This window comes from Lepidochelys kempii, chromosome 16 (assembly GCF_965140285.1).
Source record: "Lepidochelys kempii isolate rLepKem1 chromosome 16, rLepKem1.hap1, whole genome shotgun sequence".
NCBI classification, from domain to species: domain Eukaryota; kingdom Metazoa; phylum Chordata; order Testudines; family Cheloniidae; genus Lepidochelys; species Lepidochelys kempii.
The window spans coordinates 10,460,380-10,487,344 of NC_136395.1; the positions used below are offsets into that span (position 1 = coordinate 10,460,380).

The 26,965-nt window shown below is 44.2% G+C and overlaps 1 protein-coding gene across 10 annotated transcripts in view; it reads left to right on the top strand.

Moving 5' to 3' along the window:
* CACNA1B (calcium voltage-gated channel subunit alpha1 B) overlaps nucleotides 1-26,965 on the top strand; it is a 470,003-nt gene that overhangs the window by 271,097 nt on the left and 171,941 nt on the right. For 8 of the 10 annotated variants that reach the window (XM_073313878.1, XM_073313882.1, XM_073313876.1 and 5 more), the window contains exons 8-11: nucleotides 8,217-8,273; nucleotides 9,027-9,098; nucleotides 10,841-10,930; nucleotides 14,893-15,102. In XM_073313878.1, coding sequence (XP_073169979.1) covers nucleotides 8,217-8,273; nucleotides 9,027-9,098; nucleotides 10,841-10,930; nucleotides 14,893-15,102 — 429 coding nt within the window. The remainder of the gene's footprint in view (nucleotides 1-8,216; nucleotides 8,274-9,026; nucleotides 9,099-10,840; nucleotides 10,931-14,892; nucleotides 15,103-26,965) is intronic. The other 2 variants (XM_073313884.1, XM_073313886.1) reach the window with 1 other exon arrangement.

Consider the following 26,965-nt stretch of genomic DNA (forward strand, 5'->3'; position numbering starts at 1 on the left):
GCCAGAGCAAGCTGCTTCAGAGGAAGGTGAGAGAAACCCATTCTGGGGAGCCCTGGACCAACCAACCCACATGGCTACTTAAGGAATGCAGAAGTAAGAATGCTGGCATTACTAAAAGACCTTAGAGACAGCTCACTGCTGGTAAATCCCCAAAGCAATATACCTTTAATGGATGCAGAAATGGACTTACCTGAGGCTGCTTTAATGGAGGAGTTTATAACTTTGGCAGAGGCCTATCTAGTTGAGGCATCTGAAACAAAGGTGTGCTTAGTGGTGACGTCCTTAATATGGGACTGCTTGCATGAGGCATACTTAATACAGGAAGCCTTAATTGAGGGAGTACTTAACAAATGCTTTTTAAACAAAAGGGTAGGGAAAGAAAGAGAAAGCACTGGATTTAAATGTGCATGACTTAAAAATAAATTACACCCATTTTCTTAAAGCTTGAATTGATTTCTTCCCTCCCTTCCCCCCCCGAAACAGTGTTATAAAACAAGCCCTGCAAATGCTAATATTTCAGCTGGAATTTAATTAGAAGAGTGGTTTTGGTATTTTTAGTGCTTCCAAGCTTGAAGACAGCCAATTTTACTTAAACTTCCCAGAAGAGCTTACCTTGGGGCTGAGACCAAGCACTGAACATTTTAGCTCATCGGAATTTGTTTGAGGAAGCTGTGAGTGACGGGAATAGAGGAGCTTGTCTGGAAACTGCATCTCAGCTCGGAGTGCAGGTTTGGGAGAGTGTTTGGGAGAGAAGAGTTTGTTGCGGGAAGACTAGGCCAGACAGGAGTCCTGCATTTGGCTCTAAATGGGGTGTGATCACTCTCATCTCTTGGGGAGCCCAACAGTCTAAATTCAGCTCCTGTCTGTCTGTGCCAGGGATGTGGGCGGTTGTGCCTCAGGGTTGGCACAGGGTCATGGCTAGTGGTTAGAGCAGGAGATGGTAGCCAGGGAATCAGAGTCAGAGGCTTGGTGCCAGGGCCAATGGTCAGAGCCAGAGTCAGAAGACAGGAACTGGAGCTGAGGTTCAAGATGGGGGTTCTTAGTGTGAGGCCAGGCAGGATCAGGGCTGGGGACAGGGCAGGAGCAGAGTCTATCTGTGGGCACGCGCTTTGAGCAATCACTGAACTGCTGCTACGCATAGGACCTGGTTTGCTGATTCTTTCAATCAATCAGGTGGCGTAGTCAATCAGGTAGCCTACTACAGCTGCACTCATTAGGTTGCCAGGAGACTGGCTTTGCTGCCGGCCCCGATTCCTGACTCTGTCAGAGTTCTGTTTCCTGGCCCCATGAGTCTCCCCAAACTGGCTGATAGTTTCAACGCTCCAGTGAAACATCAGGTGGCTAGGACCAGTCCCTTGGAAGGCTGTGAATATCAGGGCAGAGTCCTTAAACTGGAATCTGTTTTCATTGGGGAGCCAGTTCAGAGAGCAGAGCACTGGGGTGATGTACCTGTGCTACCCCATGGTGTTAAGCAGATGGGCTGCCGCATTTTGTACCAGTTGGCGCTTTCCCAGGGTATGGGGCTCCATTCTGAGATACAATGAGGTGCATTAATCAAGGCTGGAGGTTACGCGTGTGTGGATCACCGTGGCCAAGGATGACATGCAGACTCCTGCTCGGCTGTGGATGAGGCTGGTGGCTTTTTACTGTCACCATCCTTTGGACGCCTGGTAGCACTGAAGACTGCAAAAGGACCCCCATAAGGACTGCTGCAGACCATATTAACACTGAGGGCCGATGCCCTCAACAGAGAGGGCTTGTTATCGAGGAAGTGGCTTTGCCCCCAAAAGCTTATAGCCTACATTCACAGGCGGTCCAAGTGAGAATCGCAAGCCACGGAGGGAGGCGAGAGGAGGAGGTGGGCACAAGAATAAGACCTTGGGGGTTACTCATTCCAACATGTGCATGTCTTGATGGCTCCCTTGCAGTTTTCCAGGGGCAAATTTATATTTTTAATGAATGAACTTGCTTTGCGTAGGCAACCCAGCAAATATGAGTTTTTAGGAGGTTTAGGGGGGATGTGGATAAGGAGAGGATGGTTGTTAGGCAGACACATTTCAGGTGGGTGTTTAATAGATAATGGGGCATTATGGAAGAAGGGCCTGGAGGTGGACAAGAGAGAAGGAAGCCAACATATAGGGTCTGATTCTGCTTTCACGTTGGTCTAAATGTGGTGTGACTCTGTTCGGGTTAGCAAAGATACACTGGTGTAAAACTAGGATGCAAGGAGAATTTTTATAGATTCATAGATTTTTAAGGTCAGAAGGGAACATTGGGATCAACTAGTCTGACCTCCTGCATAACCCAGACCACAGAACTTTACCCTGTAACTCCTGCCTCAAGCCCGTAACTTCTGGTTGAGCATATCTTTTAGAAAGAGACACCTTTGATTTAAAGACTGCACAGACTAAAGAAGGAAGTCCATGGGATTTTTTTAATAAACCCTGCAGAAGGGTAATCCCAACCCACTGTTGAAACGTAGCCAGCTCCTGATGCGCAGTGTCTGTGGATTGCGTTGTTTTACAGCCCTAGACCCACAAACACAGTTCTCTTACCAAACACCACTTCCTCAGCGAATTCACCGCCAAGGGATACCTAGCTGGAAACTAGGGAAAGCTGCTGTTGTGTTGGGAACCTTCAGCCACTCACTCTCTGCTGGGGAAGGGTATTTTCCCTTTGGCTCCAAGGGAAGGTGGCAAGGAGTTTATGTGAAACGGTGCCCTTTAGGGGAATAAAGGAGAAGAGCACTGAGGAGACACCGATTTAATCCGTGAAAATGATCTTGCCACTGCTGCTTTCTTCATTAAACTCCTCAGAGCTGTAGCAACTGTTAGGCTTTCATGTTGCATTTCTGAGGGAGCTGAGAGCTAGAACGTCCCTCTGGAAAGAGAAAAGCATTCCTAAGTCCCCAGATAGTCTTTTGAAGCCATCCCTCTTATCTTACAAGGACATGCATCATTTGAAAATGTTTTCGCTTTGGAGACTGAAAGTCTTACAATTCAGAGTGAATCAAGCCGCTTCTTGCATTTTAATTCCTTTCAAGTCCATCTCCTAGCCATAGCCCTTCACTGCCCGATCCTGTGCATTTCTTTTCCCCTGGAATAAGTGATGTTTGGGACGTTTCATTTAACCTTTCTCTTCCAGCTCATTGTAGCGTGAGTGTCATGCTCCGGCATTGTGCGCTTTTAAGAGCATCGGGATGTAGCCTTTGTGGAAGAGGCACAGAGACAGCAATCCCCTCACCCAGCTGAGACTAGAAGCCTGGATTAATTAGAGAGTCAAAGCCATGCCAGAGATTCAGCAGGAGGGAGCTCATTCATGGGACATGTGATGGGCCCAGATGAAAGTTTAGTGGGGTTCTCCTTATAGATGCATTTTTGTCTTTCATATTTACTAGCCCCAGTGACTTAACTTGCTTTTTCTGCCTTGTATTTCCATTGCATCTTTAATTCCAATAATCCAGCCTTTTCCTTGGTGCACACGGTCCTTTCTCTACATGCCAGAGATTGTAGAAGCAGCAGTGGTCTCTCTGTTGTGATGTTTGGCTTGCTAGCTTGCAGCTCTTTAGGGAAAGGGCTGTCTTTATTTTGTGCCATGTACAGGTCCAAGCATATTCTCAACACTTAATTAGTAGCAATAGGTCTAATCTTGAAGGCAGCCATCACTATGATAGTTAAGTGCAGAGAGTTCCCTACCCCCATGTTCTTAGTGGGCAGTGGTTGCTAATATAACCCTTGCTCCTTGTCAGTTATTCTGTCTGATTTAGAATTATCACCTGCTTCCCATCCTCTCAATTTTCTTTCAAATGTTATATTTCATGAGAATCGCTAAAGCAACACAAAAAGAAAAGGAGGACTTGTGGCACCTTAGAGGCTAACAAATTTATTTGAGCATAAGCTTTTGTGAGCTACAGCTCACTTAATCGGATGCATGCAGTGGAAAATACAGTGGGGAGATTTTATATACACAGAGAACATGAAACAATGGGTGTTACCGTACACACTGTAACGAGAGTGATGAGGTAAGGTGAGCTATTACCAGCAGGAGAGAAAAAAAACCTTTTGTAGTGATAATCAAGGTGGGCCATTTCCAGCAGTTGACAAGAACGTGTGAGGAACAGTAAGGGGGGGGATAAACATGGGGAAATAGTTTTACTTTGTGTAATGACCCATCCACTCCCAGTCTTTATTCAAGCCTAAATGAATGGTGTCCAGTTTGCAAATTAATTCCAATTCAGCAGTCTCTTGTTGGAGTCTGTTTTTGAAGGTTTTTTTGTTGGAGAATTGCCACTTCTAGGTCTGTAATTGAGTGACTAGAGAGATTGAAGTGTTCTGTGACTGGTTTTTGAATGTTATAATTCTTGACGTCTGATTTGTGTCCATTTATTCTTTTACATAGAGACTGTCCAGTTTGGCCAATGTACATGGCAGAGGGGCATTGCTGGCACATGATGGCATATATCACACTGGTGGATGTGCAGGTGAATGAGCCTCTGATAGTGTGGCTGATGGGATTAGGCCCTGTGATGGTGTCCCCTGAATAGATATGTGGACAGAGCTGGCAACGGGCTTTGTTGCAAGGATAGGTTCCTGGGTTAGTATTTGCTCTGCTTGCAATTTCTATGGATTGCGTTGTTTTACAGCCCTAGATCCACAAACACAGTTCTCTTACCAAACGCCACTTCCTTAGCGAAGTCAATGCTGAGGAAGTCATAGTAAAAGATACTAGTCACAAGGTACCACGCCTCCTCCACTGACCTGCTCATTCAGCAAGTTAAAAAACCTGTGTAAAGTTGCTGAAGTTCCTCCAGTGTGTTGTGGAAGGTGCTGCTCTTTAACTCTGCCCAAGATATTAGGCAGATGGGAGTATCCATCTAGAGAGGGAACTTTTGGGAGCTGGGACAGAGGAGGACCTGGAGGGAAATTCTAAGGAGAATCAAGTTTGGGGTGGATGCTTTGGGTGAGGTATTTTGTTACTAGTAAAGGCAAACCCTGGGCAGCGGTTGTGTTTGGGAAGCAACTCAGGGTCTGTGTGCTGTGAGGAGGACAGAGGAAGGAGCCATCTGATTTACGGTGCTGTTCTGAAAGAGAGAGCATGTGATATGGGTGAAACACGTCTATACTAAGCTGTCACATCACATAACTCCCAACGTCCTACTGGCCTCTATCCTTATGACTGCTGGACCCTGACCGTCCTGATTAGGGTTGACTCTTTTGTTAGTTTATCTGATGTGGGGACACACATGATCCATGACACTGTGATGTTAGTACATCATGTTGCATCAATACCTCGTCACTGCTCAACCTGGTCCCATGTTCACAAACGTGGTCCCATGTTCACAAACCCGAAAGACTTGAGACTTGGGACTGCTCTTCAAGTGATGTCCACAGGAGGGTGAATAGCCTTGCGAAGATCTGACTTGTGAGCTCACTAAACATGAGGCCAGTCAAAAAGTGGGAAGTAAGACTTCTCCCCCTCTTATCAGTCACTTGTTTCTGAAAAGAGCAAATAGAAATTTATTTTGTTCCTGCTCTGATAGGAATCCAGTGTAGAATGTACATGGGGCTTCCGTTCAAAAAAGTTGTTTTTCTGGGGACTTTTCATAAACTAATAACAGGTTTCAGAGTAGCAGCTGTGTTAGTCTGTATTCGCAAAAAGAAAAGGAGGACTTGTGGCACCTTAGAGACTAACAAATTTGTTAGTCTCCAAGATGCCACAAATACGCCTTTTCTTTTTAATAAACTAATAGAGTCTGTAATAAGATTACATTAAAAATAAAGTTCCTCATAGTAGCAATGAGTTCACCATTCTTGGCCTAAATCAGACGTGGCATAAGCACACACATCTCCACAGAGTTCCATGTACTTATGCCAGGTCTGAATTTAGCCTATTGAGTCTAATGGTGTCTGCATGACATACCCCTGAGTTTCACTCTTTGCAGCACTCACCTTGGCCAGCATGTCAGGTAGTCCACAGCATAATGCATTCCAGTCTCTCGTTTATCAACTTCAGGTTCTAAACGATTGTGCTCCTTCAGCAGAGCCAGCTGGCGGCAAATCTCACAAACACAAGGGCACACCTCTTTGTATCATTTCTTCATAGTCTTTGCTTCAGTTGCAAACATGAAGTTTACACTCAAATCTAAGCCAGGCTGTTGGATTTTAGTTTTCACTGTAACGTAATGTATCTGGCTAGGTGGAATAAGGCTCGGAGAAGCTACAGATAAAGACCTGCATTATTGGGATATGCAGTCCATCGTCCTGCCAAAAGAAGATCGTTCTATATTGTACGTTTACTACTCCTTGGCTCATTCAAAGGTAAACTGGACAAAGTGACAAGGGTTCTATTACTTCCCTTGGGAGACTATTCCACAGCCTACGGGACCTGACAGTCACAGACCACTTCTTTCCTTAATTTATCCCAGTACCCCACATTTAGTACCCCTTTCTACAAAGGTAAATTATTCCTCTTCCTCTTATTTCAGATACATCATATTCCCTTTGAGTTGTCACTTAGCCATATTTAACTCTTGTCTTCTTCTCCCTCCCCACCCCACTCCTAAACATTCCCGCAGCTCTTCTCTGAACTACCTTCAACTTGTACGTATCTTTTGGATACTGAGGTGTCCAGTGATATTCCAGGTGGAGTCACACATGAGCCATCTAGAAAGGCACTTTCTACTTCCCTGTCCTGTCACGTGATGCCTTTACATATGCGCCCAATTATATTGGACTCATTGGGTACCTTGTAAAACTGCAGACTCATCTATCATTTGCTCTTTGCGATCACCTTCCAGTCTCCGTCAGCACCTCTGCTTCCTGGATTTCTCCCTCCCGCTGACTGAATGTCTCTAATTACTTTGCACTCAGATGCATTAATCTGCATTTTCCCCAGTTGAATCTCATTTTGCTCTTTTCTGCTCATATTTCTAATCTCTCTGACCCTTTGTATTATTTCTCCTTTCAATTTTGTGTCTTTTCATTAGTTTAGCAGCATTCACTACCTCTTCCATATAATTAATAAAGATATTTTAAGACTGTTGTTAACATCCATCTCTCTAGTATCTCTCTAGATAGCTCCCTCAAGTAATAGGTTCTTTGCTGTTTCGTCTGTTTCTTTAGCCAAATCTAAGATGATTTAAATTGTCTTTTCAAGTAGGATTTTGTGAGATACTCTATCAGATACTTTACTAAATCCAAGTGCACAGTTATGCTCAAGAATGTAAAGAAAATTACCATTTAAAATGCCAAAGTCTTGTGAGGTTCGCCAGTCCCTTCTTTAAAAAACCCTCTGACAATTCAGTATTGTACAGTAATAAGCCAAAACACTGTAGAACTATTTATACAAACCCTGGCCTTTTGGATTGTTGCTGTAGAATACTGCATAGTGTAGTTTCATGTGGATGGAATTTGCCCTACTCTCTAGTAAGTAAAAGCCCAACTGGTTCCATGCTTTGGCTTCAGTCAATACTAAGTTCATACATTACTGGAAAGCATCATCAACTCTGCCAATTTTGGAGACAGTTCATATAAACATGGAAAACAAAAAATGTATACCAAGTTTTTTCATGTGTATTTCATGTGTAGTTTTAGCTGTGTTGACATAGTGGATGAAATCCTGACCCCACTGAAATCCACTGGAGTTTTGCCAGTGTCTTCGGTGGAGCCATGATTTCACACAGATGAGTTGCAGATCAGTGCATAATTGCCTTAAGTCCTGGCATTGATGAGTGAGTGTCTGAGACATGGTAATGGCATACGGCCTCTTTCACTGCTGGTAGGATGGTACTACAATATATGCTTACGCCTGTGCAGATCTTGGGTCCAGGTTGGAGTAGATGGCAACAATTGCTCTCCAGATAATCTCCACTGCAAGCAAGTGGGTGGGGACTGGGCAGAGAGGTGTGGGCAAAGCCAATGCTCTGCCATCTTACTTGTCTGAGGAGGTGGCTCGGTGAGAGGGGAGAAGCAAGCTGCAACCTTTCTAAGGTTTTAATAACTTGTTTTCTTCCTTGGAGCAAGAAGGGCACAAGGGAGTAATTATGACTCTCGGTGCTGCCCCTTATTCAATGCTGAGTCTAAAGACTCAGTCTAGTTGGGTGGTATGGTGAGCTGAGGCTGTGGCAAAGGTCCACGCCCACTGCCTCCCAGTCAGGGAGCTTTACAATGACAATGCAACTGATCCAGGGTTGAGCGCTGCTGTTTCCCTTTTTTCAGAGGAGGTGATGCTGGCAGAAGAAGACAAGAATGCTGAAGAGAAGTCCCCTCTGGACGGTAGGTTGTTTTGCCTTGTACTTTTCCTCTTGCAATAGAGGAGAGGTTTATATGCCATTTGCAGATGTGGTTTTCACTGTGACCTAGCGGGTACAAGCACCATATCTTTGCATGCAGCTGAAAATTCTGATCCTAGTCTTGGAGCAAAGACAGCTAAAATTCCCTCTTCCTGTGTAGGACTTCTTCAAAGTTTCAGGTGGACAATCAGCAGCTATGAGACACGTCTTTCTGGGATGGGGTGCCACTCCTGGGATATGCCAGACTCCCAGTGTAATTGTGGGGGTCTGGTGTGCACAGGGCCCCCTACCAGCCTCTGGGTTGCATAGAGGGATGTGTCTACTTGTAGCCTCGAGGGGAAAGCTGCAGTGTGGATGCCAGCAAAATAAATAAAGGCAGGACTCTAAATCAAGGTTTTCAAAAGGATTTGACAAAGAGACTAAGACCCCTGTTACTTTTAAGCAGTAAGACATAGCAGGGTGTGGTGATCTTATCTAATCTCACGACTCATAGGGGCCTCATGTTAGCAGGAGAACTCGAGGGAGTACGATTTCCAAAACAGGTGCCGTGAGACTAGTGTTTTCCCCCTGCCTCTGACATCAAGCTCTTAGGATGTTACAGACAGTGAACGTTCAGTTAAAGACTCTTCCCTCTCCCTTTTCTGACCATCTTTCGTCCTCCTGTGTCTCCTCCTTTTCCCTTCCCTCCCCGTCCCTCCCCTTCTCTTTTTTTGTTTCTCCTCCCATTCACTGTCAGGGAGGGCCGCCTCCGAAGGGCCAGTTCAGCAAGGCACAGCACCGGCGGAGACTGGCGGCAGCAGCTACAACAGTGAGTGGATTGCAAATCAACAGGGGGTTAGGTGTCACAGTGGGGTGATGCTTTTTGCTCGTGGCCTCAGATCCTGAGTACCGTAGGTCACTAGGAACAAGGTTTGTCTGAATCCTCCATGGCCACTGGTCCACCATTCGAAAGGATCACAAAATCTAGCGTGCTTTGGAGTGGTTGGTGATCTGCACGCAGGAGAGGCCCAGGAGTGGAAAAGCAGGGGGTAGGGCAGGTCAGGTTGGAGGTGCTTTGGCAGAGCTTTGGGGTGGGAGGGAAGTTTTGCACGGTGCTTGGCGGGAGCCAGTGCTGTTGGTGCCTCATTGTAATGAGCACCTGGTTTGGAGGAATAGCTTTACAAGGTGGGAGTTGTATAAATAAAACAGAGATGGACTTAGGTCACAGAATTCAGACCCAGATATTTAATGCCCCAAAGCTGGGGCCTGTTGGACACTGGGGCCTGTTGGTGTCTAGGATTTATGTTCAGCCTGTTATAAAGTCGGTATATGCAAAAATTGGATCCAGATCCCAGTTCCGATTAGAACCCTTCACCCTCCAAAGTTCGGATACTTGTGAATCTGGGGGGGTTGCTGTGAGCCCATCTCTAAAGTGAACTAACTATGTAATCATTTATAAGAAGGATTTTGATGCTGAGGAGGTGGTGCACCCATTATTCAATCATAGCAATGCAGCTGGTGTAGGATAAGGATCCCCTGTTCACATTACCCTAAACCCCAATTATCCTCAAGACAGTTCTGACATAGCAGATTTCCTATAGGTCTCTAGTGGACAGTTTGTATCACCACACCATGGAGTGTCTTACTGCTGGTATCAAATGGTGCTTAATCATTATATGGTTTTTAAACTTTTATCAAGACGGTATCAAAATATTTTCTGATAGTTTGCAAGGTTCCAAGGCAGGTGGTCTAAGGCTCAGAGCCGGGTTTGCGAGGCAGCAATTCCGCTTTGCCACTGACATGTTCAATGGCCTGGGGCAAATCAGGTAATCTTTCCGTGCCGCAGTTTCTCCATCGGTAAAACAGGGATAGTGATATTTACCAACCTCACAAAAGGGGTTGCTGGGTCAGGCTTATGTTTTCAAAGAGTTTTGACGTCCCCAGATGGAAGGTATTGCAGAGTGGGTGTCATTAAAAAGACATTCACCATGGGATATTATCTGCTTACCCGTGGTATTTCCTGTGCTTAGGGCAACATACAGTGGCAAACTTTCTCTACTGGAATAGAGTGAATGCTGACGTTTTAATGGTGCATGCGGTAGAATGTGAATATGTTAACAGACAATAGCATTACTATCCCATATCTCATCATGGCTCAATTAACCAAGCCAAATCTCTCTTCTGCACATGCCTTTGTTTAATCTAAATATCACTCCAGTAGCTCTGCATGAACAATGGTGGCATGCCCTGCCTCTGAGCTCTAAGAAGCTACCAGATATTTGTCTTTCCTGCTGCCTTTCCACTTCAGTTGCATTGAGACATGGGTGAACAGAAGTCCTGCCTGGCAAACTTTCAAGATTTAGAAGGTTAAATAAATAATGACCCGGGTATCTAAGCAAGCAGAGGCCACAGTATAAAGCTGTAGGTTGATCCATTTGCTATGGCTTATCCGTATATGGCAGCTTTTAGCTGGCATTGGGAAGGAAATACAGGCCTTGGAGAGTGAGCGGTGGAGAGAGGATTGACTACACAATGTTTATAGTGCTTTTTATTTTTTAAATTTGCATGCAGTGTTGAAAAGAGCTACAATAAAGAAGAGCAAAAATGACCTGATTCATGCTGAAGAGGGAGAGGACCATTTCACAGACATTTGCTCCGTTGGTGAGTACTGGCCCTGCATTCTCTGACGGTGTTAAGAACTCAGGCAAAGTGCTTTCGTGTCACACTCCTCTGAGCTATTCCTTTGTTTCAACAGATGGCACTTAATTGCTAGAACCCATGGACATTTCAGCATCTGGTCCTTAACCAGTGTGCAAGGGAGTGGGAGAGGAGCCAGGAGCGCTCCTCCACACTTTTGCACTCCTGCTTGAGAGCCAGATGCAACCCCAGTCCTTGCCGTTACAGAGCCCTTGGAGGAGTCATTCCTGCATCAGCCACAATCACTCTGGGTCTCCTTTTTGGGAAATGCTCCTTCATGCATATACCACCCGCTGTGTCAGGCTGGGCCTTAAAGTGTTCTCTAGCCTCATCTCTTGTGGGGAGGCGAGGGAATGGACAAAGATCCAAGCTCATAAATGAACAGTGTTCCCTGATGGACACATGGCTGACTTCTTTAAAGAATGGCTTGTATTCTGGATGGTCGCAGGGAAACCCTAGGCTGGGTGTCTCTGCTAGCTCTATAACCTTTACCCAAGCAATGTCTCTTGTTGCAGATCTCCACATTGCTAAGCCAGATGCGGAGATGAAGGGCGCACAAATGGTCACCCCATGCTCACATGCATAAATCAGGTGCAGTGTGCACCATTATATACCTGTCCCAGACCCTTTCCATGACCACAGAATCTTCCAATACATAAAGCAGGAATGTGATAGGGTCCAGAAACCCTACTTGCTTTCCAGAAAATGGGAATTAATTCTCTTCTTAGACCTCACACAGGTGGACAGGGTGGAGTGATGAGACTGGGCTGGAGGGCTGCAAGCTCAGGCAACTCTCTGCTGCTTGAGCACCAGCATAGGGAAGGCCTTTGAGATGATAAATTTCCACCTGGAGTGGTGGCCAGGCTGGACTATAGCCCCAAGCTGGGAACATGTCCTGATTATTTTCTGGTAAATCATTTTGCCTTCTCCCCTCTAACCATCCTGAATGAACCCCAGGAAGAAACTTTGCTGAGTGTGTCTTGATTTTAGTTTGCTGCTAAAGCAGCAACTACTCTCAGCCAGCTTCTAATGCATTACCATGCTATCACAGACACTAAGGAGCAGCAGATCATGAGCTTTTAATGATGCCCGTTGAAAATGGAAGCATAAATGGTACTTTTCCATGTGCACGTACAAATGTGAATGCACCATGCACACTCACCTCCACTCTTTGAAAATTTGGCACTTAATGGTCTGAGGGCTTGTCAACATGGCAAGTTGCTGCGTGGCAAACCAGGGTGTGAATCTAGAGCACCCTAGCTTGCCACACAGTAATGTCCCATGTGGATGCTGCTATAGTACAGTGAAAGTCCCGAAGTGAGGCTTGGCGTACAACTAATTGAAAGTACAATGAGCCTAGCTGCTGCTGGGACTTTCACTGTGCTGTAGCATTGTCCACATGGGATGCTACTGCACAACAAGCTGGTGTACTGTAAAATCACACCATGGCTTGTTGTTGCGGTTACTTGCCATGTGAACAGGCCCCAAGAGATTCAAAGGTTTTGGTTTTCTTAAATGAGCAGCGGATCATTCCAGGTGAGTGCTGTATAGCACATTGGTGTGACTCTGCAACCCACCATCCCAGCCCCGGGAATCCACCCAGATTAGCCACAAAGCAGTTGAACGGCTCAGCCTGCTGAAACTAGTAGGAATTTTTTGTTGCTGGAGAAATCAGAACATCAGTGTGTGTGTGTATTTTGGAGTGAGGTGGAGTTGCTGTGTGGGTGGCAGGAGGTCCACACTGCTACAGCATTCCCTTATTGCCACGAGGTCATACAGGGAGCTTTTAATCTATTTCTAAGTCCTCTCGGGCTCCAGGAACTTGTGACGCATGAGCAATTCTCTGCATCTAGCGCCTCACGCAGCAGATCTGGTGGAAGCAGGAGCACTTGCACTCATGGATAATCTGATGCTGAACTGAGACCCATCTATTGAGCGTATGGTCAGGAAAATATCTGCGATGCCCCCTTTTCTGTGTGACTGGTTCCCCCGGTTGGGAAGAGCGTGTTTGGTAAAGCATGGCACATGGCAGAGAAGAAGAAACAAACACAGCAGTGAAAACTAAAACTGCTGCAGGCTGTGGAAGAGAGATTTTACCCTCCTGAAATGCATGAAACTCTACATATGATAAATAATCAAAACATACTGGGGTTTATGGATAAAGTGAGGATTTAATGAGGGTTTTTTCCAATGTTTTCCTTATGCTGTAGTAACATATCTCTCTGATGTGACTTAAAGGCCTTAGAAGAACTAACAATCTAATTACAAAGTGTGATGTAAATGTGCTGACCAGTGCAGTAGTTGCACTGATGAGCCTCTTGCCAGCTGTTACCTGCACAAGTTGCTCTGTAATTCAATTAATAGTGCCTCCAGGAACCTTATAGCCACATTAGAAAGCTATAGAACAATAAACATCAGTCACAGTGTGCTTTCTGAAATAATAGTTTAATCCACACTTCTATTTTCTCCCTTCTCTTTGTGTTCTTTCTGTGCTGATAAAACCCCAATGGTAGATCCTGGCTGCCTTGTGATAGGAACATTAGGTACTGGAATGGAAACATTAGCACTGGAATATCCAGCCAGTTCAGCACTCTGACTGCCTCATGTCTGGTATGGTTTTCCAAGGAAAGGGCAAAATTCTGCTCAGAGGCACATGACAAATCTGTCATCTCTTCTTGGGCCAAATACCACTCTGATTTACACCGGAGGGCGGGGGGTTCACTTCAGAGAAGTTGCTCCAGAATTTGGTTATCTCAGAGCGGTGTCCACATGAAGAGCAGTAGGGATGTAAGCGGAGTGGAATATCCGTGTGCACATCTCCTGGGCAGCTTTGACAGCAGAGGTTTGCCATAGGTTCCTGAGAGGTCTGGATTTACAGAATAACCTCAGAACTCTGACACAGATTTCTTCTTGGCCTCTGGTTAATTCTGTTGCCTTGAAGGGCAATATAAACAGTGAGAAATTCTTCAGCATCGAAGGAGATGTTATAAAACTAATAGCACTAATATCAAACACCAGGCATTTCTACAGTGCCCGTCACTGTAGGGTGGACACTTTAATCTAGAACACCTTTCCCCTTTCAAGTGTCTGTTTTTAAACATCTGACTCTTAATCAGGATTTCAGACAAGATGTGAAAGGCAGCCATAAGAGGCAGAGCAAACGGGAGTCAGCACACCTGCCACAGAGCACTGAGGTCAAATCCTGCACTGTTCTGTGCAGGCGTATGAGGTGAGAGAGGGAAGTAGGGAGCTTCAAGGGTGCTCAGCATTACTTCCCTGCACCCCGGCCAGTGCAGTGATGGGGGGCAGGGCAGCGATCGTGAACATTCTCGGTCCCAGCATTCCTGACGGCCCGAGCTGGATTGCACGGGGCAGTCAGCACACCACTCGCACTATAGAGCCACAGGGTGCCTGCAGCCAGCTCCACGGCACTCAGGCTCGCTGGCGGGGGAGAGGGGGTTAAACTCCTGTCACAAATAACAGAGTAAGTGTCGTGCTGCCCAGAGCTTGTAACCTGACCAGTTAGAGCTCAGGATTTAAGAGATTAGCTAGGATTTTTGGAGTGATTTACAGGGGCTGGGTGCCTAATTCACTGTGAAAGGCAATGGGAGCTGAGCATCTGACACCATTAGGCTCTTTTTGAATCCTAGTGTTAATCCATTGGGATGGTCTGGGCAAATCGGTGTCTCTTGCAGCTCATTGTAAATATGGCCAAGTTTGTGCTTAGCTGCATTTCCAGAGAGGGGGAAGGTTCTTCGGTTTGGATCCTCAAAGGTATTTGGACATCTAACTCTGTCATTTCAGTTAGGCATCTACATACTTTTGAGGATCTGGGCCCTTTGTGGTTGTGATTTCTAGTTTCTCACTCCCCCATTATCTTCCTGATTTTAGTGTGATGATAATCCCTTGTGTCCTCCGATGCCCAGGGTCTCCATTTGCCCGGGCCAGTCTGAAGAGTGGAAAGAATGAGAGCTCCTCATATTTCCGGAGGAAAGAGAAGATGTTCCGGTTCTTCATCCGGCGCATGGTGAAAGCACAAAGTTTCTACTGGATCGTCCTGTGTGTTGTCACCCTGAACACTCTGTGCGTCGCCATGGTGCATTATGACCAGCCAGAGGGGCTCACCACTGCTTTGTGTAAGTGCCAGGGATCAGAGTCATGTTCCATCCGGTCCTCCCACTCCTGAGTGCTCTGAGCACTAGCCCCATGTTGCCATTAACACCTGCAGCCTTGAGGCCTTTTTGTAATTTCTTATGCCTCATCCAGGAGTTTCACAAATAAATTACTAAGTGCCTCTAAGAAACACTAGAGAAAGTGGACAATGTGCTATAAAATACAGCCCAAGACACATCTTTGACTTGTAATGGTCAGCCACAAACTTAGCGAACATCACAGGAGGATTTTTGGGGGGGCTTGTGGATTGGGAAAAAACATTTACTTGGGTCCCTCCCAGCAGCTTTATACATTTCTTGAGCTGTCTTCCCCTGCGGCTGTCCAGAGACCCTCACAATTCAACCCCCACCCAGGAGATGTATAGCTTGTTCTCAGATTTTCCCTATGTTCAATACACTAGGCCATTTTTTATAGTAAAACATATGAAGATAATATAGACACTGAAGCCCTCTTGATATCAACTTGTGCAATGGACAGTTCCACTTAATAGCAACATTATTCCCTTCACTAAAACATTTTACACTAATTCAGTCCAATTGTGCCAATTAATAGCGAACCCTCTCTGAATGTGCACTTGTACAGAAAGTGGCTTTCTATGAGAGCACTTGCCTTAATAAGCCAGGCATGGCCAATGAGGAGAAATGTAATAGTACCCTCCAGTGAATCACACACTGAAAATATATCTGTACACATATAAGCAGTAACACAGGACAGGTGGGTGATTATATCATATGTCTGCGCATGTTAGATGTGCTTTAGCCCCATGTCTTCGGTCACCCATTAACATGGGCATTCAGTACTGTACAAAGGCCCTTGGAGTGTTATGGCTTTTTTAAAGTGTGTAATGTTTTATTTTGTAATGAATAGCCAATGAATCCTGCTTTCTGCAGTTAGATCCTTTATACAGGTAAACTCTTCCTCAGATGATCGCCTTCTTGCTTTCACAATGCTCCCTCCCCCCCCGCCTTTTTTTTTAATTTTTTTTTTTTTACAAAAGTAGGAGTGGCCCTGCTCATCTAAAGGTTGCAAGATTTGACCCAAAACCTCCTGAAAAATTGCAGTTTGGATAAACTGAAAATGTAAGCATACAGTGACAATGGGGATTTCGGGTACCATCAATTTCTCCCTGAGAGTTTGGGGAAGGTTGAGTTTATTATGAGGTGGAATAGCAGAGCTGCATTGTCTGTATGTATCTGACAAAGAATTCAAGTCAGATGGCTAGACATTGAATAGAAGATGATGTGTTTTAAAACCTAGCACAGAGTCAAAGCAACTGCTGAGCAGAAGGTCAGTTGTAGGGCCCTGATTCTGGCTTCATAATGGTTTAAAGGTATGGTCAGTGAAGATATATCGGTGTAAAATGTTTGTGAGAGAGATCACAGTCAGACCCTCGAAGTTTAGTTCTATGACAGGAGAGCTCATGGGTATCATGAATGTGAAGGTGGTAATGGGGTCTTAGACCCCAACAGTTTAGAGAGTTGAACAGCATGTCCATATCCTGTAATTGAGTTCCCCCATGTACTGTTCTCTCCCCCATCCTAGAGTCCCTCTTTGCAGAGGGACATTGTGAAAATGGTGCTGTAAGTCAGATGGTCAAATTGCATGATGCACTTTCCAAGATTTCCCTTTGTCTTTGGAGCCCTTGTCCCCAATCCTGCTCCCACTGAAGTCCCCTGCAAAACTCCCATGGGGATCTGGCCCCAGATCTTCAGCTCTGAGGGTGACATTTTCAGAAGAGCTCAGCACCGGCAGCTGGGGCCAGATTTTCAGAAGAGCTCAGCGTGCACGTTCCGATGAAGAGCGCACAGCAAACACACACTCACTCTGTGTGTAGAGCCTGAGGCTGAGCACTAAAAGTTCCGCAGTGCACTGCAGGGTTCACACAGACAGTTAGTGCTGTGCGCTAACTCTTCATGTAGACAAGCCCAGCATGTTTGATGTATGTATCAAAATGGGAACTGCTGAATGCTGAGCACTTTTGAAAATTTGGCCCCAGTTGTGCAGGCTGCACCTTTGGAAACCTGGCCCTTAGTGTGAAGATCAGAGGAGCTAGAGGTGGACTCTTGGCACAGTTTCATCAGCTTCATGCTTCTGGGTCTCAGTCCAGCAAGGTAAGAAGTACACTGGCTGGGACGAAGAGATCATTTAAGCATTTGCTTGATTTTACGCCTGAGTAGTCCCATTGGGTGAAATCCTGCGCCCGTTAAAGTCAATGACAAAACTCCATTTGACTTCAATGGGGCCTGGTCTTCACCCGTTGAGTTTCATGGGGCTGTTTAAAGTTAAGCATGTGCTTAAGTGCTTTGCTGGATTGGGCCAGAATGCTCAGCACCTTGAATGATCGAGCCCTTGCGCTAATATGTGAAGGTCAGACGTGGATTATCGATTCTTGGCAAATTTTTCCAAACCAGAAAAAAATAATAAAAATTAAATAAGATGTGTAAAACAGAATAACTTAGGAACTAAGTCTTCCTATCTTAAAATAATAATAATAAAAAAGATTAACTTTTGAAGTCTTTCCTTTCCCACAGGCTAAAAGGGTGAAGCTACGGGTTACTGTGTCTTCAAAGAGCTCCTGCTAATATTTACTAAAATATTTAATAATACCAGGTAACTGAAAGCTATAATGAGGGTTGGGTGAAAGGGAGAAAAAAGTCCTTTCAACTCTTCTCCTCTATCAGCATTTAGAGGGGAAAATAGAGACAGAAGACACAGGAAATTAGTCCTGCCTATTCTTTTTCTGAATTAAACAGCAGAAATAATAGATTAGCGTAGCAAGGCAATTAGAAATCTCAGGTTTAGGATTTTTTCTCAAATTGGGACTAAATGGCTAGAAAAATGTTTTTAAGTCTTTCGTTCTAACCAGAAGATTTTAGATTTCCAAGTTTGCTTTCTGGAACTGACTTATGCAGTAACATTTCTGAGGGAATGTTTAAAAAGGAATGTAAACTGAAATCCATTTCATTTTGATATCCAAGCTCACACTGAAGGAATGTTCATGTTAAGTGGAATTAAAGATGCATTTCCTGGTGGAGAGAAAAAAATCTAGGATAAAGGTGAGAAGTTAAGGGTCCAACTTATCTCAGTTGGGGCAATATGGGGCACACTCCAACCCCACTGAAATGCCGACTGTGCCATGACAGCAGTAACAGTTGAGAAGAGGAGTCTACCAGAAATGACCTCCTATTATAAGTCAGAGGCCAAGTGATTAATGATTTTGGGTCACTTAGTTCTGGGCTCCCAACTTGAGACACCTTCAAGCGGCCTGATTTTCAGAAATTCTCCAACACCTACTCTCTGAAAACCAGGCTCCTTTGCGGAATCTGAAATTGAGCACCCAGAAATGGAAACACCCAAAACCACAAGATGCTTTTGAAAATCTTGACCAGGTGCTCTAATCTGTGCATTTAGGATGCTACCCAACTGGGAATCACAGCTGACCCCTGTGATTGATTGATTTTCAATAGGAACAGCAGAAAAATTCTTTTCTCAGTCATATCTGTTCCTTGACTCTAAATGTTCAGTAACTTCCCAACCAGAGATGCTCTTTCTTATTTCTGTCCTATATAGTTTTCTGTGGTTTGCATGATCATTTCCTATGACACCTTCATTATACCATTTGCAGGCCAGAGACCTTTGTATAGCTTCCCAGGCCCACAAATAAATCCCTGAGTGGTGCTAAGGAAACACTGGTGGAAATGGGCCATGTGCTATTAGAAACAGCAGCCTGACACATTCTTGGCATGAGACTGTGGAAATTAGAAGTGGGTCCCAAGCCAAAACTCTAGATCCGAACCCCCACAAACTTGGTGGCCATTCAGATCCATGTGTGAGCTTTGCATCTCTAGCCTCTCTCTAGTTAGAATATTATAAGCTGTGTAGATTGGGGACAATTGGAGAAAAGGAGCCTTGGACATGGAGAATGAACATCAGCCATAGAAATGCTAAGTGCAAGTGTCATAGCTTGTAACTCTAGCGTCATTTCATAGGCTGGAGAGGACGATATTTCAATTAAGGAAGGGTATAGTGGTTAGATGAACCTGAACCTTGAGATGAAAGTCCAGCTGAGCTCAGATCCAACATTTTCTAAAGTTCAGATATGCATGGTTAACTCCTTGTTCATAATTTTCATTTGCTTTTGCACCTTCTGTCTTTGGCTGAGACCAGTAGCAGAAGTGCCACCATGCTGTGTGCAGTATTTCCAGCCTGTCTCTTAGCATTGAGTAATGAGGGGGAAAAAAACCCTCTTCCTTTAAGATGGTTCAACGCTTCAGAAATGCCGATAGAAACTTTTCCAAATGTTAAGGGTGATCAGATCTGGTGTTTTTATTGAGGCCTATCTCTACACTGAACCATAGGCACTCTAATTATCCCGATGTCTAATGGTGAATGAACCCTGGACGTAACAGGGTTATGTCGAAGAGTGACAGTGACGCTGAACGAGATTCCACAAAACCAGGAGATTTGAAATAGCTCATGGAAACACACAACAAAATCCTTCGCCACGACAGTGAGAGGTTTTAAAAACCATCCTTAAGATTAATCCATGAGTGAGCCTCTTTGTCAAGGAGTGAGACTTGGAAGGCCTGATGTAGAACACAAGAAATGTAACCACCTCTAATTATATTGTTTCCTGGGGGGACGCTTATAATTGAACTTGAAAGGAGCCTTGTGAACTGCGATGGGCAGGAGTCCGAGGAGTGAAGTCAAGTCCCGGAGGGTCTGCAGCACCTTGAAACTCAACCAGCACCCTCTAATTCAATTATAGCTGTCCCTCTGGGAAGCATTTAATTACATTACAAATATATTTTACTTAATGAATAGATGGTGAGAGCCTTTGGGTCTGCATTGATTTTTTTCCCCACCCCTGTTCTTTTAACTTTTGTGTTATTGAAATGCTTTGATTAACTTTCTCTGCTTGATATTTCTTATGGTCTCCACTGCTTTGAAACAGGAACTGTAGGAGCTTTAAGATATTAATTGGAATATCTGTTTAGTTTCACTTTTGTTTAGTAGCATCTGTGTTCTGTGAATTCTTTGGACTCAGGTCCTCAGTGAATAGCAGCGGATATCCACATGGTCCTGGAATCAATGGTCCACTGGCGAAACAACCATTCCCTCCGGGAGGCAACTGGGTGACTGAGCAACAAAATGGCAGATAAAAGTCACTGTTGATAAATGCAAAATAATGCATACTGGAAAACATAATCTCAACAATTCATACAAAATGATGGGGTCTAAATTGGCTGTTGCCACTCAAGAATCAGATCTTGGAATCATTGTGTATAGTTCTCTGAAAACATCCACTCAATGTGCAGCAGCAGTCAAAAAAGCGAACAGAATGTTAGGAACCACTTGGAATGGGATAGATAGTAAAATAGTAAATATCATAATACCACTATATAAATCCATGGTATGATTGCACCTTGAAGACTGCGTGCAATTCTCATCAACCCATCTTTAAAAAGGTATGTTAGAAATGGAAAAGATACAGAGAAGAGCAACAAAAATGATTAACGGAATGGGGCAGCTTCCATATGAGGAGAGATTAAAAAGACTAGGACTATTCAGTGTGGAATAAGAACATAAGAACGGCCATATTGGGTCAGACAAAAGGTCCATCTAGCCCAGTATCCTATCTTCCAACAGTGGCCAATGCCAGGTGCCCCAGAGGGAATGAACAGACCAGGCCATCACCAAGTGATTATCCCCTGCCCCCCACTCCCAGCCTCTGGCAAACAGAGGCTAGGGATACCATCCCTGCTCATCCTAGCGAATAGCCAGGACCTATCCTCCATTAATTTATCTAGTTCTTTTTTGAACTCTGTTATAGTTTTGGCCTTCACAACATCCTCTGGCAAAGAGTTCCACAGATTGACTACGTGTTGTGTGAAAAAATACTTCCTTTTGTTTGTTTTAAACCTGGTGCCTATTAATTTCATTTGGTGATCCCTAGTTCTTGTGTTTTGAGGAGTAAATAAGACTTCCTTATTTACTTTCTCCACACCAGTCAGGTTTTTATAGACCTCTATCATATCCCCCCTTAGTCATCTCTTTTCCAGGCTGAAAAGTCCCAGTGTTGTTAATCTTTCCTCATACGGAAGCCGTTCCATACCCCTAATGATTTTTTTGCCCTTTTCTGAACCTTTTCCAATTCCAGTAGATCTTTTTTGAGATGGGGTGACCACATCTGCACGCAGTATTCAAGATATGGGTGTACCATGGATTTATATAGAGGCAATATAATATTTTCTTTCTTATTATCTGTCCCTTTCCTAATGGTTCCTAACATTCTCATTGCTTTTTTGACTGCCGCTGCATATTGAGTGGATGTTTTCAGAGAACCATCCAGGATGACTCCAAGATCTCTTTCTTGAGTGGTAACAGTTAATTTAGACCCTATCATTTTATATGTATAGTTGAGATTATGTTTTCCAATGTGCATTACTTTGCATTTATCAGCATTGAATTTCATCTGCCATTTTGTTGCCCATTCACCCATTTTTGAGAGATTCTTTTGTAATTCTTCGCACTCTGCTTTGGACTTAACTATCTTGAGTAGTTTTGTATCATCTGCAACTTTTGCCACCTCACTGTTTACCCCTTTTTCCAGATCATTTATGAATATGTTGAATAGGACTGGACCCAGTACAGACTCCTGTGGGGGGCACCACGGTTTACCTCTCTCCATTCTGAAAACTGACCATTTATTCCTACCTGTGTTTCCTATGTTTTAACCAGTTACCAATCCAGGAGAGGACCTTCCCTCTTATCCCATGACAGCTTACTTTGCTTAAGAGCCTTTGGTGAGGGACCTTGTCAAAGGCTTTCTGAAAATCTAAGTACACTGTATCCACTGTACCCCCTTGTCCACATGCCTGTTGACCCCCTCAAAGAATTCTAGAGATTGGTGAGGCATGATTTCCCTTTACAAAAACCATGTTGACTCTTCCCTGACAAATTATGTTAATCTATGTCTCTGACAATTTTGTTCTTTGCTATAGTTTCAACCAGTTTGCCTGGTACTGAAGTCAGGCTTACCAGCCTGTGATTGCTGGGATCACCTCTGGAGCCCTTTTTAAAAATTGGCGTCACATTAGCTATCCTCCAGTCATTTGGTACAGAAGCTGATTTAAATGATAGGAATACTTGTGGCACCTTAGAGACTAACCAATTTATTAGAGCATAAGCTTTCGTGAGCTACAGCTCACTTCATCAAATGCATATCGTGGAAACTGCAGCAGACTTTATATATACACAGAGAATATGAAACAATACCTCCTCCCACCCCACTGTCCTGCTGGTAATAGCTTATCTAAAGTGATCATCAGGTGGGCCATTTCCAGCACAAATCCAGGTTTTCTCACCCCCCACCTCTCCCACACAAATTCACTCTCCTGCTGGTGATAGCCCATCCAAAGTGACAACTCTTTACACAATGTGCATGACAATCAAGTTGGGCTATTTCCTGCACAAATCCAGGTTTTCTCACATCCCCCCCACCCCCATACACACACAAACTCACTCTCCTGCTGGTAATAGCTCATCCAAACTGACCACTCTTGAAGTTTAAATCCAAGTTAAACCAGAACATCTGGGGGGGGGGGGGGTAGGAAAAAACAAGAGGAAACAGGCTACCTTGCATAATGACTTAGCCACTCCCAGTCTCTGTTTAAGCCTAAATTAATAGTATCCAATTTGCAAATGAATTCCAATTCAGCAGTTTCTCGCTGGAGTCTGGATTTGAAGTTTTTTTGTTTTAAGATAGCGACCTTCATGTCTGTGATTGCGTGACCAGAGAGATTGAAGTGTTCTCCGACTGGTTTATGAATGTTATAATTCTTGACATCTGATTTGTGTCCATTTATTCTTTTACGTAGAGACTGTCTAGTTTGACCAATGTACATGGCAGAGGGGCATTGCTGGCACATGATGGCATATATCACATTGGTGGATGTGCAGGCGAACGAGCCGCTGATAGTGTGGCTGATGTTATTAGGCCCTGTGATGGTGTCCCCTGAATAGATATGTGGGCACAATTGGCAACGGGCTTTGTTGCAAGGATAAGTTCCTGGGTTAGTGGTTCTGTTGTGTGGTATGTGGTTGTTGGTGAGTATTTGCTTCAGGTTGCGGGGCTGTCTGTAGGCAAGGACTGGCCTGTCTCCCAAGATTTGTGAGAGTGTTGGGTCATCCTTTAGGATAGGTTGTAGATCCTTAATAATGCGTTGGAGGGGTTTTAGTTGGGGGCTGAAGGTGACGGCTAGTGGCGTTCTGTTATTTTCTTTGTTAGGCCTGTCCTGTAGTAGGTAACTTCTGGGAACTCTTCTGGCTCTATCAATCTGTTTCTTTACTTCTGCAGGTGGGTATTGTAGTTGTAAGAAAGCTTGACAGAGATCTTGTAGGTGTTTGTCTCTGTCTGAGGGGTTGGAGCAAAGGTGAGAAAACCTGGATTTGTGCTGGAAATGGCCCACCTGATGATCACTTTAGATAAGCTATTACCAGCAGGACAGTGGGGTGGGAGGAGGTATTGTTTCATATTCTCTGTGTATATATAAAGTCTGCTGCAGTTTCCACGATATGCATCTGATGAAGTGAGCTGTAGCTCACGAAAGCTTATGCTCTAATAAATTGGTTAGTCTCTAAGGTGCCACAAGTACTCCTTTTCTTTTTGCGAATACAGACTAACAAGGCTGTTACTCTGAAACCTGTCTTTAAATGATAGGTTATAGACCACAGATAGTAGTTCTGCAATTTCACATTTGAACTCCTTCAGACCTCTTGGGTGAATACCATCTGGTCTTGGTGACTTATTACTGTTTAGTTTATCAACTTGTTCCAAAACCTCCTCTAATGACACCTCAATCTGGGACAGTTCCTCAGATTTGTCAGCTAAAAAGAATGGCTCAGGTTTGGGAATCTCTCTCACATCCTCAGCTGTGAAGACCAATGCAAAGAATTCTTTTAGTTTCTCCGCAATGGCCTTATCGTCCTTGAGTGCTCCTTTAGCATCTCGATTGAGGAAATATGATAGAGGTCTATAAAATCATGACTGGTGTAGAGAAAGTGAGTAAGGAAGCATTATTTACTCCTTCACATAACACAAGAATCAGGGGTCTCCGAATGAAATTAATAGGCAGCAGGTTTAAAACAGACAAAAGTATTTCTTCACACAATGCACAGTCAGACTGTGGAACTCATTGCCAGGGGATGTTGTGAAGGCCAAAAGTATAACTTGTTTCAAAGAAAGAATGAGAAAAGTTCATGGAGAATAGGTCCATCAATGGCTATTAGCCAAGATGGTCAGTGATGCAACCCCATGCTCTGGGTGTCCCTAAGCCTCTGAGTGCCAATTATCACCTGATAATTGCCCTGTTCTATTCATTCCTTTTGAAGCACCTGGCATTGGCCACTGTTGGAAGACAAGATATTGGGCTAGATGGACCATTGTTCTGACCCAGTATGGCTGTTCTGATGTCTTATAGGGAGATCTGGAATAGGCACTGGAACTTCCTGGATGTTTTTGGAGCATTTTCCAATTTTTCTCCTCTGCAGAGAAAGCTCATCAGCGTCGCACAATGCTATAAATATTATGGGTCTGTTATACAAGTTCTCTTCTTCACAGTGCAGACCTTTGTTTCGTGGCCTAGATGAAATAGATTGCCGTTCCCAGTGGACAGGTTTGCTTCATACAATCACCGACCATCACTGTTTACGTTAATTGCCACTGTCGCTAGCATTTTCAGGAGGAAGAGATTTCTGATCACTGACAATGCTTTAAGCTAGCACAAAATGGCATCATGTGAGCAAGTGGCTTGAAGCTGCTGTTAGACAAAGTCAGAGTGAAAATAAGGTACATGGTTTCAGTGAGGGTAATTAACCATTGGAACAACTTATTTAGGCATGTTGTGTAGTTTCCATCACTTGCAGTCTTTAAATGAAGACTAGATGCCTTTCTAAAAGATATGCTACAGCTCAACCAGAAATCGTGAGGTTGACGCAGAAGTTCTGTGAGGTTCTATGGCCTGTGTTATGCAGGAGATCTGAAAAGATGATCTCAGTTGTCCATCCAGGCCTTAAAATCTATACATCTGTGAAAGAAGACCGAGGAACTAATGGACCATAGAGACTGAACTATCCTTTCACTTCTGTAGATAAGTTTGGCTGGGCAGCGTGAAGGAAAGTCTCACGTTGCTGCTGTCCATGTTGTTCTTTGGCTCCCACCAATGGAGGTTGACATTATCCAGGGCTGTCAATCTAATACCTCCCACCTTCCCCCAGTATGCTTTAAGAATGATTTTTTTTTAAAGGCTGAACAGAAACGTTGTTACTATTATTATTTTTTGGGAAATAGAAAACTTGATCAAGATATTTGGGCCATTACGGTCTAAGAACTCAGCTCGTCTGTTTTCTTTTGTGCACCACAGTGTGCTTAACCAAATGCATTATGCAATTAGTTTCTTGATGATATCGTATTTGCCTTTGAAGTAGAGGCCCAGCTCCCTCTGGATATAAATATGCAACATTGGCAATTGAAAGAAAAAGGGTTTCTGAAACATGCATGTTTATTTATGTCTGCTGATTATTTCAAGCCCGCTCTCTTTAAGATGAGAAGGAGGTTTGGACCTGGGGCTCTTTTCCTGGTTAGAGGTTTCCACACAGGGAAGAGCAAATAAACCTGATAGTAGCATCCCCAACTCCTGCACCTAATGACATCAGACTTCCAGACAGTGCGGAAATGGAATTAATTTGTTGGTGATTGACAAAAAAGAGCCACTAACTACCTAATTCAGACGTATGGGGCAAAATGATACCAGTGTGGCCTTTGCCAGCAGCATAAATTTTTAAATTAAATTAGACTATTTGTATCAAACTATTTTCCCCTTAAATTGAATTACAGAATGCTTCTGTTTAAAGGAGATTAAATTAAATTTAGGGCCTGAATACCAGGAGGTCCAAACAATGAAATTGCATTTTCAATTATATGGGCAGGACCATGTCAGAAGAAATCCTGTTTTGGATCCGTCAGCCAGAGAAGCTGATTCATTCTGAGTTGCTCTCTTGTACTCAAAGAGTTAAGTGCTTTCATTTTTCTCTGCATCCTTGCTTCCACCCTTCCTTTGCTGCCTGCATATGGCCTCTTGGTGCCAGGGCCCATGGCAGCTGGTCACCATTGAGAGACTGCTGCCACTGCCAGCTCTGATCTCTGGAACCAGGTGCCATTCAGTCTAGTTCCGGAGGCAGGGGCCTCTGGCTCTGAAAGGACATTTAGTTTCTTCTCTCAGGGGTGCAAAGAGGAGATCTGGGGCAGGCACTCAAACTTCTTAGCTGTTTCTCTGACTTTTGACATCTGTTACTCCCATTTCCTGACATGTACCTTAAAAAAAAACACCCCCAGGTGGATCTGTCTCTCTATCCATCTAGCCAGCCGATCTGTGTTGTGTTTTCCTGTATATTAATATTTAGGGTGCAAGATAGTTATGAGTCCATGGCAGTGTTGTCTAGTGGGTAGGGCACTGGGCCAAGACTCAGGAGACCTTGGTTCTATTCCTTGCTCTGCCACTGGCCTGCTGGGTGACCTTGGGCAAGTCACTGACCCCTCTCTGTACCTCTAAAATGGGGATAATGATACTGACCTCCTTTGTAAAGTGCTTTGAGAACTACTGAGGAAAACCGCTATGTAAGAGCTAGCTATTATAATACCTATATAGAAGGATTCTCACACTGAGCCAGGACTTTTCTCCAGTGTGACTTCCTAGATCCACTCAAGAAGCATAGCTATTTTAAAAACTTTTGGGGGTAAATTTGGTGCTCTTGAAAGCAAGAAAC